Here is a 19,048-nt window from a genome sequence, read left to right on the forward strand (position 1 = left end):
AGCCTTCCCTCCCCACCCCCCAATTTGAAAGTATCTTGTCCCCTTATTGGTCCTTTTGGTCAGGTGCCAGCTAGGTTACCTGAGCTTCTTAAGCTTTTATAGGTAAAAGGATTTTGTGCCTCTGATGAGGAGGGATTTTATAGTACTGTACACAGAAAGGTGGTTACCCTTCCCTTTATATTTATGACAGTATACATAATGAATTACAAAAATCTCGACTGTTTTAAAAAAGAAATCCTCTCCAATCAAAGCACAACATTGTATGGACTCATTTAAAAAAAGTTTATGGTATCTGATTGCTGGAGCATTTATTTCTCCAACAATTTGGTTGACAGACATTGTGGTGTTTCTATTATGATCCTGTCATGCCAAAGTCAGAGGGCAGAGTCCTTGGGACAAGGGTGTTCACACGCACACACGCAGAGCCCATTATTAAATATTGGTTCCCTACATAGATATTTATAGACCGTAAGCAAGTCATTCTTTAACCTTCTCTTTGTTAGGCTTAATAGATTGAACTCTTTGAGTGCATCACTATAAGGCAGGTTTTCTAATCTTTTAATCATTCTTGTGGCTCTTCTCTGAACCATCGCCAATTTACCAACATCCTTCTTGAATTGTGGGCACCAAAATTGGACACAGTATTACAGCAGCAGTCACACCAGCGCCAAATCCAGAGGTAAAATAACCTCTGTCCTCCTATTAAAGATTCGCATTTATGAATCCAATTGTCCCATTAGCTTTTTCAGCCACAGCATCACAGTAGGCACTCACGTCCAGCTGATTATCCACCCCATGCCCAGTAGGGCATCTAGAGTACTTAACTTATTTCTCATTCAGGGAAAGACTGTAAAATTTAGGCATAGCGTAAACTTTAGGAGAATGATTAATGTGCTTTGTTTTGCTTTCAGATGGTTACATTTTTGGAAGGTAGGTGGTGGAGTGAAGCCGCAGACAGCTTCCTTTCAGCAGCTAGGAAGAGAGAAAACCTAAAAAGCAGTAAGTAGTATGCCAAGCGCACTCCAAGGCTTTTGGTGCACTGTAGCAGTGACATTAGCATGTGGCAGCAAGCATGCTGTAGATTCACGCCCTAGCTTGCAGTGCAGTAACTTGCTGCGTAGTTGGCAGCAAAGTATCCATCCCAACAGGACCCAGGTATAGTAAACATGGGATTCTTCTTTTGGGTTTCTGAACATATACAGACATAGTAGCTCCCTGGAGCTCTAACCTACAAAGGGTAAAATTTGCCCCAGTGCAGAGGAGCCCATGCACTACTTACATCCTCATAATAGGTCTTAGGTGGGACTGAAGTTCTGCATAATCTTGTGCTGCCTCCTGAGCAGGTGTGAATACACTCAGACTGAGGTACACTGGGTCTTCTTAATGCCTGGCAGACGTAGATTGGGTTGCTGATTACACTACAACAAAGGGGAATTACAAACTACTACAGTACAGCCAACTTCCCTCCATACCCTGCTTGCAGGGCCGGCTCTAGACCCCAGTGCGCCAAGCACGCGCTTGGGGTGGCATTTTCCCGGCAGGACCGGAGCTGCCGGACAGCGGACCATCCGCAGGCATGACAGCGGAGGGTGCGCTGGTCCCGCGGCTCGGGTGGACCTCCCGCAGGCATGACTGCGGAAGCTCCACGGGAGCCGCGGACCAGCTGCAAGAGGTCCCGCGGAGCCGCAGGACTGGCGCCCGGCAGCGCGCCCCCTGCGGCGTGCCGCCCTGCTTGGGGCGGCTGGATTCTTAGAGCCGCCCCTGCCTGCTTGGAGTCTGTATTCTCCTTCTGTAGTTTGGCACTCATTCACTCTCTTACTATCCCATCATGTGATTTTTGTGAAAATAATACCAGTTCCATTACTGGGATCCAGTGACCAAGAGTATAAATTTAACAATCAGGCCGTTATTCCCTCTTTCATTATGGGATTTTCCCAGATTGTCTCGGCTATATTTAGTATTTATGTGTCATGAGTCACAGTGTCCACCTGCGGTGTCCATAAACAGAATTTGTAAATAGCACTGACTGATGTGACTCAAGTATTTAAAAAAATAAAAAAGTCCGGTTTTAGCATGAATTCAAATATTGTTGGCAGTTCCAAGAACCCTGTGTGTTTCAGGCTCTGGGTCTAAGGGGGTGGAATACTGGAAAAGGCATGCGTTGGCCTGACTCTCAGTTCTGTCTGTGCTGGTGGCAGTAGTGCTGGCAAAAAAAGATGATTGTTTCATAATATGGCCAACCCCTTTTCCAGAGGATATTGCAGTCTGTTTAATGTGTAACATGTGGATGAGGTCCTAGTGTGCACACTCTGTTTTGATTAAATCTTATCTACACTCAAGTTATTCCTCTGAAGTCAGGGCAGCTGCACAGTGAAATAACACTTGAGTCGCTGTGTTCTCACGGGTGCTGCACTCACTCGTGTGTGGTGCTACGTCTGCTGGGGGCAGACCCCAGGGTTCTTTGTGCTGCAGTAAGATAAGCCACTCTATGAATTCTTTCCCATTGAACTGTGGAAAAACTTGTCTTTTCTTTCAGGAGCACATGGGGGAAATTGTAAGAAAGCGACAAGCAGCACTTGAGTGGAACTAGCCTGCATCCACATGACAGAGTGGTCATTTTAGAAGCTGATAAGGTGTGCTGCCTCAGAGGTGTGTTAACTCCAGCTTAGCCTATACCCCTGGATATCCAGCAATTCAGGTTAAAAGCATGACCACCCTTGAATTAAGGGGCAACGTGGCAGGTATAACTCAGGTTAATTTTGCATTGAAAACAAGCCCAAAACCACTTCTGAAACTGGGATTTAGGCTCTTAAGCCACTTAGGCACTTTAAAATGTTTTATTCTTTGCTGGAAATTTTGGTTCCACCTACCCCCTCTTGTAATCTTTGCAGAAAGTCAGCAAATAAACAACTGTCCCATATTTACAAATGATAATGAGCCTGGACCATTTATTCAGATACATGTGTTAGGTGATACATGTAAGCATATGGGTCCATGTGTTAGAAGGATGTATTTGCACAACCAAAAATCATCACAGGAATAAGATGTGACGTTATTGATATAATCTGGAACCATATAGAACATGGTTGCAACCAAGGTCCTGTGATGGCACCAAATCTTATGTAAAGGGGGTCATATAAGGTGTCTAAGACCACGTTATGGGTTGCTGGTGATAATTATGCTGTCTATATGTATGTATCATTTTGTAGTTGAAGTTATGAATATTGGCTCTATACTGTCTGTACTTCAAACTTATGCTGTGTTTCTGGGACACATCCCAGACAAGTTGGTGTTAGCTCTGCCTAGCCTGCTTGATGGCCCATTAAGGACCATCAGCTGTACAACTGACCCATTGAGAGAAGGCAGATACGCCTTGTAACTCAGCAAAGTTTGTAGGGACTTGCCCATGTGACTCCAGACTCCATTTTGCTGTAATTTTCCACAGTAAGAACAAAGAGATGTTCTTACACCTGGAAAAGCCTATATAAGGCTGATGCCTCATCTCCATCAGGTCTTCAATCCTGCTTCTTACTTCTGGAGGGACTTTGCTACAAACTGAAGCTCTGCACAAAGGACTGAATGACCCATCCCAGCGGGGAATGTACTCCAAAGACTTCATTTGAACCTGCAGTTTACTTCATCACTGCTACAAGCCTGAAACTAAGAACTTTGCCATTACTGTATGTAATTGATTCCATTTAACCAATTCTAGCTCTCATCTATATCTTTTTCCTTTTATGAATAAACCTTTAGATTTTAAATTCTAAAGGATTGGCAATAGCAAGATTTGTGGGTAAGATCTGATTTGTATATTGACCTGGGTCTGGGGCTTGATTCTTTGGGATCGAGAGAACCTTTTTCTTTTATTGGGGTGTTGGTTTTCATAATCATTCATCCCCAGGACGAGTGGGACTGGTGGTGATACTGGGAAACTGGAGTGTCTAAGGGAATTGCTTGGGTGACTTGTGGTTAGCCAGTGGGGTGAAACCAAAGTCCTCTTTGTCTGGCTGGTTTGGTTTGCCTTAGCGGTGGAAAAACCCCAGCCTTGGGCTGTAACTGCCCTGTTTAAGTGATTAGTCCTGAATTGGTGACAGTAATGGGAGTTCAGGCAAAGATTCAGGGAAAAATATGCCCCTTAACAAATGAGGCCATATGAAATGAGGGGAGGGATAGCTCAGTGGTTTGAGCATTGGCCTGCTCAACCCAAGGTTGTGAACTCAGTCCTTGAGGGGGCCATTTAGGGATCTGGGGCAAAAATCTGTCTGGGGATTGCCCCTGTTTTGAGCAGGGGGGTTGGACTAGAGGTCCCTTCCAACCCTGATATTCTATGAAATTTTCCTGATAATGCCAAAACTCACATGAAACAAACTCAAAACTTAGATCATGTGTATCAGAAGATCTGCTCAGACTCACAAACCTTTTGAACTCATTCCAGTTTCAAGCAAATATGACACAGTGTGGGCAGGGGTGGGCAGCGGGGGTGGGGGTGGGACAGAAGAAGAATTGCATCAAAATTCTGTAAAATGTACCAGAACTACATGTTTTCATTATGAAGCCAGAGGAAATGTGATGCTCTTGAAGCATTTTTACATTGTTTGGATTCACTTGACCCTGAAACTCAAAGCACAAACATCAGAAGTTGCAAAACCTCATAGATCGGGACCAAAAATAAACGTGAAGTAATTTGCATGAATCTCTGTGAGCCGAAACCACAAGTTTCACACAGGTCAAGGAGGGCCTGATTCTGCAAGGTGCTGAGTGCTCTCAGCTCTTAGAAGTCAGTGGGACCAAGAGGCACTTGACATTCACCAAGATCAGATCCGTAATGAATATCAGTAAGAGGGTGTTTCCCGGGAAATGCTTTGATTAGGAGTAGAAACCAAAACGCCTACTCACAGATAGTGACATTAAAAAAATCCCCAAGGAACTAGCAATTTGTAACACCATAATGAATGCAATGCAGGCAGCTGGTCTAGCCAATAACATGAGGCATATTAATCTGAAATTATAGCAGCATCTGATGGCACAGCAATAGCTATGGGTCCATCAACTTTTCCATTATTAACAGCCATAGAACTCTGCTGAAGGGGAAGATTGAGTGTACAGTTTTTCAGCCTCAAAGTAGTTTTAAAATTTCACTGAATTAATTTTTCATTTTAAAAAAAATGTCTTTGTGGCATTAAGGGAAAAATTAAATCCAAGTTTAGCAGAACGAATGTTGCATGTCTTTAAAAAAAAACATAACAAACTTTGCTTTTTTAAAAGAAAGTTGCAATGCTTATTATTCCATAATGGAAACCTAGAGTCGTCTTATTTCAAAAATAACTTGCCAAGTATAGAATCATTGCTCATTCCTGATGAGAGCACTTGCTGAGAGCTCCTCTTCCAGACGTATGTGGCTGATAATTTGCTGGAAATGCTAAAAAAATACTTAAATTAAAATATAGTGATCGGCCTAAGTTAAGACATGTAGAGGTCTTGTCTGTTTTCTCTGCTGGATGAAGAATGAAAGTTCATGGGGTACTTTATTTGTAATCCTTACTGAGTATGATATATAACAAAGATTATTTGTATTGATTGGCATAGCAGAACCATCAGAAGCTTTTTAGACTGTTACTCTTATGATAAGGCTCACAATGGGCTGGACCTTTTCCAAACACAAAAGGTGGCACAGTCCTTATCTAAATGAGCTTGGAAACTAACAGATACAACATATAGGAATCACTTTATCAGCCACTAAAATGCAGCCAGACACCTCGGATCAAGCGGAGCCAGCCACCTCTAGAAACACGGCAGCTATTGTAACAGTGCCAGCCACACTACACAAATTGAGGAGAAGGAAGTAAAGAAGAAAGTGCCTTAGCCAATTAAAGCAACAGGAGGATGTATGTAATTATCCAGATATAATATGGCCAGGAACCCAAGGGAGATATTGCTCTTCTTGTGAAATGTGACAGCTGATCTTTTATGGTCAGATGGTAGTTAAGTCTCAGAACCTCAGTGTTAGGATTTACCTGGGAGGTGCAACCCCAGCAGCACAGCAGAATATTATTTCATTTCTGACTCAGTGAGTGAAGATGGTCACCTTCTGAGTCACCGATACCACTTCCTGCAACACTGAGTTTTTCCTTCCAGGATTCCTGTGCATGTCTGAAACTACGTAGATTATGAAATTCTAGGGAATCGAAGTATATCTAACATCTTGGTCCAAATTCATCCCTGGTGGAGTGTATTTGACTTCAATAGATTTACAGCAGGGATGAATTTGGACTGTTTTATTTACTCTGATCCAAATAGAACAAGCAATTGTATAGAGCTAATTTTAGAATATTCTTCATTTTTGTTTGGTTATGTTAAAGTGATGTTGGTAGTGCCACAATCGTTTAAGGGATGGTCTGTGCATTATGACATTCTCTTTCAGAGTTTTATAGTTCTGCTGTGCTTACTGTGCTAAGGTCTCAGCTCAAGAGCACATTCTTCGTAACAAATTTGGGGAAACAATTGGGTCAACATTTGTTATATGGAAGGTTAAGGACATAAAGTAAAAGGAGTGAAGCCTTACACATATGCTTAATTTTCAGCAGTTGTGTATTTCTGTTGACTTCAATAGGATTACTCATATTGCTGAAGTACAAAACACCTCCCCTTTAAAATTGTGTTACTAGTTTGCAATATCTTAACTATAAAGGGAAACTTGTGTGAAAGAATGATGGGGAAATGGAGGGGAAGGCAATGAAGAAAAGATCTGCTGACATCTTGAATCTATTTGTCAGTGTTTACGTTGCCTTGACTGCAAATACTAAAACCCCACATCAAATATTCAAAGAAACTGCCTTACTCGAACAGATCCAGTAAGTTGTATGCCAATGGAAAGCAAAGGGCAATATTTTTTCACAAGCAAGTGTGCCAACATTGTGTCATTTCATCTACTGGGCTGTTAGCACTGATAAACAATGGCTGTCATATTAAAAGGAAAGTTTATTTTCTATCAAACATCCACAAAACCACATTTTGGCATTTGTTTATTCACTGTGTGGTCCATTTTCTCACAGTAATATCCAGAGTACAATCACCCAATAGCTATTCATCCCACAAATATTTTCAACACACTATAAACTACCTATTAGATGGTTTTAATATTTACTTCCTGAGTAGAATGGAGAGAACTTGATATGGAAAGGTCTGATCATTCAAGCCCTCTCAGAATGGAACAGCCACCATTTCTGTGTTCAGGGCTGCTGGAACAATTTGTATAGTGGGGGTGCTGAGAGCCATGGAACAAAAATGTAAACCCTGTATATGATGGAAACCACTTCAAGCCTGAGGGTGAAGCAGCACCCCCAGCACTGCTAGTTCCAGCGCCTATGTCTGTGTCATGTTTTGAACTCACTGTATGGATGATTTTTACAGGTTTTAGTTATTATGCAGAACTGTTACATAAGTGTGGCATGTGGAACCCTACTAAGAATAAAGAACAAGTAGCAGGAGACGTGCCAGTTCCTCAAATACTGGTACAAAAAACTCTTATGGGGAAAGTGAACATACAAGCTCTCTCTAATTAAATCCACTGAACCAATTGCCCAACCAACAATCACTTTGACTTTCAGCAGGCTTTGGATCAAACCCTCAAGTGATAAAATCCTCCCCTGAAATGGCATATAGTGCTCTCTCTCATGTTTGGCATGAGAAATTGGAAGTACCGCAAGAATTATTAACAGAAATTCTTGGCAGATAATTTGAACAAAAAACAAACAAGGAAAATCAAACTTTTTGTGGACATAAAAGACTGAATGTGTTGAATAAATTATTCACTATTAATAATTAAGTCTGCTGCCATGGTAAGGCTTGCAGGGGCACATTACGTATGTAACCCTTCTGCCAGGCTGAAACAATAGCAGCAAGGGCCGGGTTCAATACATATGGGTCCCTTCCCTACAATGTAATGCAAAACCAGCTCGAGCCCCCACCCAGTGACCTGGGAAAATCTTACACACACCCCTGGGCACCTCAAGGAGGCAATACTTCCCCTCTCGCAAGCACAGAGTCTTGGTGTAGCAGAAAAGATTTAATTACATAAGGTAAACAACAAGCATTAAATTGGGAAAATACCTCAGCTAGAGTTCATAGATCAAACCGTGAGCAAAGACCCACTCAATGAAATTGGGCCCTGTCCTTCTCTCTGGTCTCTTGAGTCCAGCAACCCCCCAAATCACCCACAGTCCCAAAAGTCCCACAATCCAAAAGTCTCTGTCCCGGGTCAGGCAGCCCCGGAGTTCGAGAGTCTACCTGCAGAGGTCCCCCTCCCCAGCCTCGGTAGAAAGAGGCACCTTACGTGGTTTGGGCCAACTGCCCTGCCTCTTCATGGGGTTCTGCTTCCACTAGTCATCCCCGCAACTGCTCAGCTCCGCTCACTCCGTGGGCTGCTCCACCCGTCCCACAGCTGCTCCGCTCTACCAGCTGCTCTGGTCCACCAGCTGTCCTGTGAGCCGCTCCAGCCGTCCTCGGAAACTGCTCGCTCCACTCTGCCAGCTGCTCTGCTCCACAGTATAGCTTCAGGCTCCCCCACTGGTTAGCACAGTACTCAGTGCTCTTAGCTCAGCGATTCCAGCTCTTAGTGATTTCAGCTCACAGTAGGGGAGCCCAGTGCCAGTGCACTACTGGTCCAAAGTGAGTTCAGCTCAGTAACCTGTATCTAGATTCTTAAGCGAATCAAAAATTAACTCTGACATTCCACAGTGGAGAGAGGCATAGGCAAAACTGGGGCCTCTGGCTCACACAAGGCGCCTGCACCACCAAGTACAGATACCTGTCCCCAGCCTCTCTCAATTCACTGGGTTTTGGAACCCATGTCCCTTGTCTAGCAAGTACTATTTAATGTAGGTTGAGTCATTTCTGTCATAAAGCAGTCTCATAGTTCCTCATTCACATAATTAAGGTAACAGCACTTTTTTTCCCTTCCTGCCCCAATAACAAAGAAATTGGGGATTCCACAGTGTGAAAATAACCATCCCATGCTGCCGTGTGTTATGCTAAGTGGCGTGGGTTTACCAATGCAAATGCACATTCCTAAAATTCCTTTGCCCACTCCTCATAATGTACCACCAGATGTCAGGGTAGATCTCATCCTGACTGCTTACAAGTAAAAATGTTGAGCACAGTCAGATGTCGGCCTACATTTTTTTGTTTAAAACAAATGTTAAATGGCTGGGACTCTTATTGAAAACAGTTATTCTCAACAAAAGATTGACCTATCACTAATGTCATCATCAGTATCATCAATGGGTACAGTAGATATTAAAGGAAGAGTCCTAAGGAGTATGGGTGAAATTTTTCCTTCAGTAATGCACACACCAGTCCCACTGATGTCAGTGGAAGAGCTGTGTGTGTAATCAGTGGACGAATTCGGGGTCCCTAGATATCAGGGATGCTTGTTAGTTTTGCATACTCAGACCAATTTGATCTTAGGTGTGTTTTCAACCCCTCTTTTCTTTCATCCAATCCATGGTGCTCTGGATGGAGAGAAGAGAGCATGCAAGAGGGAGTTCTTGGGAGTGGCCCAGTAATTCACAGCAAAACACCTGAAAATTCTTCAGAGGTAGCCATAGGTGCTGGAACTAGGGGTGTTGGCTTGAAGTGGTTTCCATCATATACAGGGTTTAACAGTTCAGTTCAATGGCTCTCAGTACCCCCACTGTACAAATTTTTCCAGCACCCTGCAGATAACTCTCCAAGAAAGGAAAGGCCATCCCAATACCCACTCAGTTATTATCAGCTAAATAAAGTAAAGTGACTATTTCTGTTCAGGAAATATCAAGAGAATCTTACTTTGTATGAGACATTAAGACAGAACAAATTGCAAATGGAAGGTTGTGGATTCATATTGGCTGTTGATATTCTACAGTTTGTGTAAGGAAGAGATAATAAAATCAGTCCAGATATGATATCAAGAGATGTGACCAGATTAAACATTAAAGGTCCCTGTTTCCTCAGGTTTCCACGGTGCCCTAAACAGGGCAGGTAGGAAAGTGTGTCCATGAATCCATCTTCCCCTGCATTCCATCGGGAGCAAAGCTTCATTCTGCAAGAGGTGTAGCAGTGAGCAGGCAGAGGCTCTGCGCTCACAGCCCCAGGGAGTATTATGGCACTGGGGCTCCTTTTATTATGGGCTATCAGCAATTTGCATAGTCTCTCCCTAAGACTGTAAACTCCTCCAGGTAGGGATAGTATCTGTCCTCATCCTTTTCACAAGCTTTCTCCGTGTTGGATCTAAGAAAGCCACCATGAAGCAGTGAAAATAAAGTCACACTGTCTGGCCCCTCTATTATCTATTTCCCTTAGAAACCAGAATCACAGTGGTTTCATGCCTTCCACACCCACTCAAGAGGGTAGGATTTGTTTCAGAACCATACACCACCCTGGAAATGTATCATCTTGGGGTGACCCACTAGAAGAAAGATCCCACAAGCTCACCAGGGATCGGTCAGACAAAGGCACTTGAGCGAACACAATAATCCCTAAGTATCAGAGGGGTAGCCGTGTTAGTCTGGATCCGTAAAAGCAGCAAAGAGTCCTATGGCACCTTATAGACTAACAGACGTTTTGCAGCATGAGCTTTCGTGGATGCATGCATCTGACGAAGTGGGTATTCACCCACGAAAGCTCATGCTCCAAAACATCTGTTAGTCTATAAGGTGCCACAGGACTCTTTGCTGCTTTTAATAATCCCTAACTAATTTTGCCCCCACCTTTTTATTATTATTATCATTAGTAGATTAAGTTTCCAAAGCACCTGTCACCATAGTATCTCAAGCAACATGAGGCTGACAAGAGGGATACATTTTACAGCAATCTCTTGTCAGGTCTCAAAGTCAGTTTTAAACACGTATAGTTGTGAATGTGAGGCGGCCATATGCCTTTGGACATTGTATCAAAAAGCTTCTACTGAGAAAGTGTGAATATACTAAGATCTAGTGAATGCAAAAAATATTTTATACACCTCTACCTCGATATAACGCTGTCCTCAGGAGCCAAAAAATCTTACCACGTTATAGGTGAAACCACGTTATATCGAATTTGATTTGATCCACCGGAGTGCTCAGCCCCGCCCCCACGGAGCGCTGCTTTACCACGTTATATCTGAATTCACGTTATATCGGGTGGCGTTATAACAGGGTAGAGGCGTATTTACTCAGTGTTTGTACACTGATCAAGAGCTGTTTAGGCAGGGCCTTTTCTCAACAATTTTACTGGGTCTTTTAACCACTACTCATGCTGTAGTAATCATAGAATCATAGCACTGGAAGGGACCTCGAGAGGTCATCTAGTCCAGTCTCCTGTACTCATGGCAGGATTAAGTATTTTCTAGACCATCCCTGACCTAACCTGCTCTTAAAAATCTCCAATGATGGAGATTTCACAAGCCCTCTAGGCAATTTATTCCAGTGCTTAACCACCTTGACAGTTAGGAAGTTTTCCCCTAATGTCCAACCTAAACTTCCCTTGCTGCAATTTAAGCCCATTGCATCTTTTCCTAGCCTCAGAGGTTTAGGAGAACAATGTTTCTCCTTCTTCCTTGTAACAACCTTTTAGGTACTTGAAAACTGTTAACTCAGTCTTCTCTTTTCCAGACTAAACAAACCAATGTTTTCAATCTTCCCTCATAGGACATGTGTTTTAGACCTTTAATCATTTTTGTTGCTCTTCACTGGACTTTCTCCAATTTGGCAACATCTTTTCTGAAATGGGGCACCCAGAACTGGATATAATACTCTAGTTGAGGTCTAATCAGCACTGAGAAGAGCGGAAGAATTATTTTTCGTGTCTTGCTTACAACACTCCTGCTAATACAGCCCAGAATGATGTTTGCTTTTTTCGCAACAGTGTTATACTGTTGACTCACATTTAGCTTGTGATCCACTATGACCCCCAGATCCCTTTCTGCAGTACTCCTTCCCAGGTAGTCATTTCCCATTTTGTATGTGTGCAACTGATTGTTCCTTCCTAAGTGGAGTACTTTGCATTTGTCCTTATTGAATTTCATCCTATTTACCTTAGACCATTTCTCCAGTTTGTCCAGATAATTTTGAATTTTAATCCTATCCTCCAAAGCACTTGCAGCCCCTCTCAGCTTGGTATTGTCCACAAACTTTATGTGTGTACTATCTATGCCATGATTTAAATTGATGAAGATATTGAACAGAACCAGACTGAGACCTGATCTCTGCTGGACTCCACTCGTTATGCCCTTCCAGCTTGACTGTGATCCACTGATAACTACTCTCTGGGAATGGTTTTTCAACCAGCTATGCACCCACCTTATAGTAGCTCCTTCTAGGTTGTATTTCTCTAGTTTATTGTTGAGGAGATCATGTGAGACAGTATCAAAAGCTTTACAAAAGTCAAGATATACCACATCTGCCCCTTCTTCCCTATCCACAAGGCTTGTCATCTTGTCAAAGAAAGCTATTAGGATGGTATGGCATGATTTGTTCTTGATAAATCCATGTTGTCTGTTAGTTATCACCTTATTATCTTATCTAATTATCTCTGGAATCTCACCCATCTTCCATGACTTTTCGAAGATAATCGCTAATTGTTCTGATATCTCCTCAGTCAGCTCCTTGAGTATTCTAGAATGTATTTCATCAGGCCTTGGTGACTTTAAAACTTCTAACTTGTCAAAGTAATTTTTAACTTGTTCTTTCCCTATTTTAGCCTCTGATCCTATCTCATTTTCACTGACATTCATTTAGGTAATTGCTACTAAAATGTTTTGGTGAAAAAAGAAACAAAAATGTCATTTAACACTTCTGCCATTTCCACATTTTCTGTTATTGCCGCCCCTCCCCCATTGAGTAATGGATCTACCCTGTCCTTGATCTTTCTCTTCCTTCTAATGTATTTGTAGAATGTTTTCTTGTTACCCTTGATGTCTCTAGTTAGTTTAATCTTGTTGTGTGCCTTGGCCTTTCTAATTTTGCCCCTATATATTTGTGTTGTTTGTTTATATTCATCCTTTGTAATTTGACCTAGTTTCCACTTTTTTCAGGATTCTTTTTTGAATTTCAGATCACTGAAGATGTCCTGGCTAAGCCATGTGGCCTCTTCCCATACTTCCTATGCAAACTACACAGTGGCATAGTTTGCTCTTTTGCCCTTAATAAAGTGTCTTTGAAAAACTGCAAACTCCCTTGAAATGTTTTTCCCCTTAGACTTGCTTCCCATGGGATCTTACCTACCAACACCCTGAGTTTGCTAAAGTCTGCCTTTCTGAAATCCATTTTCTTTATTGTGCTGTTTTCCCTCCTATCATTCCTTAGAATCGTGAAGTCTATCATTTCATGATCACTTTCACCCAAGCTGCCTTCCACTTTCAAATTCTTAACCAGTTCCTCCCTATTTGTCAAAATTAAAGCTAGTCCAGTCTCTCCCCTAGTGGCTTTCTCCGCCTTCTTAAATAAAAAAAATTCTCCAATACATTCCATGTGCTGGGCCCAAGAAGGTGGTATAAGGAAGCCTGACCTCCCCCAAACTCCTCCCCCACTGCTGCTCTTCCAGCAGCTATCAGCCATGCTTTGGTGGTAGCATGGGCCCAACCTTGGAACATTTGTGTTCAGTTGCTACTTTGGCAGGCTGCCAACATTTTCCTGCGCAGTGTGAGTGAGATGGGAACTTGTGAGGTTCAGTGTTGTATATCAGCAAAACCTTAGCAGAACAAAGAAAAAGGCACTTCTCTAACTCAAGGCCTGCTAACAACAACAGAGGTGTTAAAGATTATCAAAAAGATCACAAGAATTTTTTATAATGGAAGGTGTCAGGCAACCTAAATAAACAGGGCAGCTACATGCTCCCCTTATAATTAAATGAATGCAAATTTACAGCCTATTATAGTGTCTTGGATTAGAAAGATAGGCTGAATTTCCTTCTTTGAGCTGGTCAACAAGCATGTGGACAAGGGGGATCCAGTGGATATAGCATACTTAGATTTTCAGAAATCCCTTGACAAAGTCCCTCACTGAAGGCTCTTAAGCAAAATAAGCTGTCATGGGATACGAGGGAAGGCCCTGTTATGGGGCTTGGCTACACTTGCAGGTGTGCAGTGCTGGGAGTTACAGCTGTCTTCGTACAGCTGTGTAGGGAAAGCGCTGGTGTGTAGCCACACTGACAGCTACCAGCGCTGCAGTGTGGCCACATTTGCAGCATTTGCAGCGGTGTTGGGAGTGGTGCATTATGGGCAGCTATCCCAGCGTTCAAGTGGCTGCAACATGCTTTTCAAAAGAGGGGGATGGGGTGAAGTGTGACAGGGAGAGTGGGGGAGAGGGAGAGAGAGAGAAAGTGGATTTTTGGAGCCGACACTGTGTCAGCTCCCTGCCTTGCAAATTCTGACCATTTCCCCGAGCCCTCATTCACTTTTAAAAATGCAAATAGCCTGCAGACCAGATAAGCAGCTGCTCCCACGGACTCCCTTCCCTCCCCCACCGTGCTGTTTCTCTCCTCAAGCAAACACTAGCTGTAGACATTCATCCCCCTGCCTGCCTCATTCACAGCAAACAGGAGCTGTGTTTGTTTTTTAGATAAGCAGCTCCGGGAGCCCCGAGTTCACAACAAAACAAAGAGAGGCATCATAACAAAACAAAGAGAGTTCTTTAGTTAAAAGCATTATGGGAAAATTCTGGAGGCCAATTACAGCGCTTTTGGTGGCCACACTGGCGGAGCAGCACTGCATTACCAGCGCTGCAATAGTTATACCTGAGGCAGAGCAGGAGTACAGCCAGCGCTGCAACCAGGGAGATGCAGCGCTGTATGTGCCTTGCAAGTGTGGACGGTGAGTAAGTTGCAGTGCTGTAAACCCACCACCAGTGCTGCAACTCTCCAGTGTACCCAAGCCCATGGATAAGTAACTGGCTAAAAGATAGCAAACAAAGAGTAGGAATAAATGGTCAGTTTTCAAAATGGAGACAGGTAAATAGTGATGTCCTCCAGGGGGTCTGTATTGGGACCAGTGCTGTTCAACATATTCATAAATGATCTGGAAAAAGGGGTAAACGGTGAGGTGGCAAAATTTGGAGATGATTCAAAACTACTCAAGATAGTTAAGTCTAAAGCAGACTGTGCAGAGGTACAAAGGGATCTCACAAAACTGGGTGACTGGACAACAAAATGGCGGATGAAATTCAATGTTGATAAATGCAAAGTAATGCATATTGGAAAACATAATCCCAACTATACATACAAAATGATGGGGTCTAAATTAGCTGTTATCTGTCAAGAAAGAGATCTTGGAGTCATCATGGATAGTTCTCTGAAAAGATCCATTCGATGTTCAGCGGCAGTAAAAAACGCTAACAGAATGTTGGGAATCACTAGAAAAGGGATAGATAATATTTCCTCTATGTAGATCCATAGTATGCCCACATCTTGAATACTGTGTGCAGATCTGGTCAATCCATCTCAAAAGAGATATATTGGAAAAGGTTCAGAAAAGGGCAACAAAAATGATTAGGGATCTGGAACATCTTTCATATGAGGAGAGATTAATAAAACTGGGACTTTTCAGCTTGGAAAAGAGATGACTAAGGTGGGGATATGATAGAGGTCTATAAAATCATGACTGATGTGGAGAAAGTAAATAAGGAAGTGTTATTTACTCCTCATAACACAAGAACCAGGGATCACAAAATGAAATTAATAGACAGCAGGTTTAAAACAAACAAAAGGAAGTATTTCTTCATATAACGCACAGTCAACCTATGGAACTCTTTACCAAAGGATGTTGTGAAGGCCAAGACTATACCAGGGTTAAAAAAAGAACTAGATAAGTTCATGGAGGATAGGTCCATCAATGGCTATTAGTCAGGATGTGCAAGGATTCAAAACCATGCTCTGAAGTGTCCCTAGCTTCTGTTTGCCAGAAGCTGGAAATGGGTGACAGGCTGGAACACTCGATGATTACCTGTTCTATTCATTCCCTCTGGGGCACCCGGCATTGCCCACTGTTGGAAGACAGGATACTGGACTAGATGGACTTTGGCCGTTCTTATGTTCTTCCTGTTAATGCTAGCATATTAGTATAAAGGTGGAATGGGGAGGCCACTTCTAGTCCAGTTAAAGTCAATAAGAGTTTTACTGTTGCCTTCAATGTGAAAACGTTTGGGAGCCCTGATCATTTTGGATATCTGGCCTCCCTGTATAAATCAGAATATTAGATATACAGTGGGAAAGGCTGCATGTCTGCATTGAATATTTCCAGAAAAGAGATCCTTATTCTCAACAATTGCAACACATTCTCTCGCAATGAGCTTTGATGAGGAAACATCCTTTCAAAATAAATTATTTTTCTTACTTGGTTCATCTTTGGGGATTGCCAGACCTAGGTCTTTCTTGACTCAACAGACCACCAAAAAGTTCAGAGAAGGGACCTTCCGCATGACTCTTCTGCAAAAGATTTGGATTTTCCAAATGGCAGCTTACAGTTACATGCTTCTTTCTTTTTCAGTCAGTCAGTACTGCAAAAATAATAGCAGAGAAAACAAGAGATTATGTTAATAGTTCCCAAATGACTAAAAAGAACACATAGATGCAGATGACAACAGATTTTCTTATGAAGCCAAGAAGAGGTGCATTTTGAATTTAGGAGAAAAACGTTTGTAACATTCCCATTTATAGAGATATATTGGAAAGTTTGTGTTCAAATAATTATCTTTCAATTACTGGCAAAATTCAGCATCCAGCACAGAACATCTGATACAGGTTATAGGGAATTTGCCTTGTGGAATTGGCTAAGAAGTTTAAAATCCTTTTAAGGAAACACATCTACATAACTATTTTTTCTTGTAAGGTTAAAAAAAAAAAACCAGACTGATGCTCTTCAACCATCCAAGAACATCTGTATAGTCAGCACTGACATTTTCCTTTCTGTGATAGATTTATTAGAATCCTTGCTTTTACTGACCACTTTAAAGTATAACCAAATCCATAAATATCACTCTCACTGACCAATTTTTGCTGGTCTCCAGCAGGTTTCACCACATAATCAAATGCACAGGGCTGTATTCCTGCTAAGACAATGATGGAACCAACTGTATCTGCTCCCTTATTTGAGATGTTGCTAACATATAATGTGAGTTTTAATATTAAACACAACAGCTTCTCCTTGTGATTTCTCCCTAAGAAACTGGCTTCACTCCTTTGTTTCACATGGGCCTCAAGAGCTTCTGAACTAGACTAAACTCAGATCAATGAGCCATGTCAGAAGGAAAGCCCTGAAGGACACAAAATCCTGTTGCCTGGCAAAAAAAAGTGTAGAACAGTCTTCATGAGAAACAATTCCAGATGATTCTCAGGATTTGTATTACATTATTTGCTATTTGTATTCAGTTTATTTCCAAAAACAAAATGAAAAATCATATCTAGGGCTTAACATTCACAAAGTGTTGTACAAATATTAATTAAGCTAATGATATCTTGGTGAACTTCATACATATTTATTATTTCTGTTAAACATATGGGGAAATTGACCCTTATTAAACTCTATAGGAATGTTCCATAGATATTAAACCAATTGGAATCTATAGAAATTGAAGTGAGTTATAGCTATTAGTCTAAAAACATATCGAATTTAGCTGAGAACTACTGTCTTTTAACAGTATTTTTGCACTATCCTATAGAAATCTGTAGCATAGCTATAATTTTCTATTATGTTTTATGGGATTGCCCAAAACACTCTTGGAAAAGTTAACCTTTTCTATTAAATTCTATACAATTTTTTCCATTAGGGGAAATTCAAACACTGAGTTGCTCAAGGTTACATAAAGCAATGTAAAGCAAACCCAGATCCAAGCACCCTGAAACTTTGAAAAAGTACAAATTCAGGTGCAGATTCATAGATATTAAGGCCAGGTGGGACTATTGTTATCATCTAGTCTGACCTCCTGTATAATATAGGCCATACAACTTCCCTGAATTAATTCCTGTTTGAACTAGAGCATATGTTTTTTAGAAAAGGATCCAACCTCGATTTAAAATTTTCCAGCAATGGAGAATCCACCACAACCTTGGTAAGATGGTCCAATTGTTAATTACCTTCACTGTTAAAAATGTACACCTCATTTCTAATCTGTATTTGTCTAGCTTCAACTTCCAGCCACTAGATTTTGTTATACCACTATCTCCTAGATTAAAGAGCTCTATTAATCAAATTTCTGTTCCCCATGTAGGCATTTATAAAGTATGATCACATCACCTCTGAACCTTCTCTTTGATAGATTAAACAGACTGAGCTCCTTATGTTGCTTACCACTCCTTTACTCATTCTCTTGGCTCTTCTGTGAACCCTCTTCCAATTCATCAGCATCCTTCTTGAATGGACACAAACTGGACACAGTATTCAAGTAGCAGTTGCACCAGTGCCAAAAACAGAAGTTAAATAATCTCCCTACTCCTATGCAATATTCCCATGTTTATTCATCCAAATAGTTCATTACTCCTTTCAACCACAGCATTGCTCTGGGAGCTCATGTTCAGCCGGTTATCCACCATGCCCCCCAAGTCCTTTTCAGAGTCACTGCCTCTCATTATAGAGAAGACCATCCCTTAAGCATGGCCAATATTCTTTGTTCCTAAATGTATTACCTTATATTTAGATGTACTAAAACACATTGTTTGCTTGCACCTAGTTATCAAGCAATACAGATTGCTCTGTAACAGTGACCTGTCCTCATATCACTCCCCTAGTCTTTGTCATTGCAAACTTTATCAGTGATGATTTTATGTTCTCTTCCAGGTCATTAATAAAAATGTTAAATAGAATATGGGCAAGAACCAGTCCCTGCAAGACTTATCTAGAAACACACCCATTTGATGATGATTCTCCATATACAATTACATTTTGAGTAATGATCAGTTAGCCAGTTTTTAATCTATTTAAATGTGTGCCATGTTGACTTGGTATTACACTAGTTTCTTATCAAAATATTGTACAGTACCAAGTCAAATGCCTTCTAGGAGTGTAACTATATTACATTAGTGTTATTGCTTTTATCAGTCAAAC

At 41.6% G+C, this 19,048-nt stretch overlaps 1 protein-coding gene across 1 annotated transcript in view; it reads right to left on the bottom strand.

Moving 5' to 3' along the window:
- TNFRSF11B (TNF receptor superfamily member 11b) overlaps positions 1-16,409 on the bottom strand; it is a 71,537-nt gene extending 55,128 nt beyond the window's left edge. The window contains exon 1 of the mRNA XM_039521440.1: positions 16,343-16,409. Within this exon, the coding sequence (XP_039377374.1) occupies positions 16,343-16,351 (9 nt within the window). The 5' untranslated portion in view covers positions 16,352-16,409. The remainder of the gene's footprint in view (positions 1-16,342) is intronic.
- Between the last annotated feature and the right edge of the window lie 2,639 nt (positions 16,410-19,048).

The sequence above is a fragment of the Mauremys reevesii genome, linkage group 2 (genome assembly GCF_016161935.1).
Source record: "Mauremys reevesii isolate NIE-2019 linkage group 2, ASM1616193v1, whole genome shotgun sequence".
Classification (NCBI taxonomy): domain Eukaryota; kingdom Metazoa; phylum Chordata; order Testudines; family Geoemydidae; genus Mauremys; species Mauremys reevesii.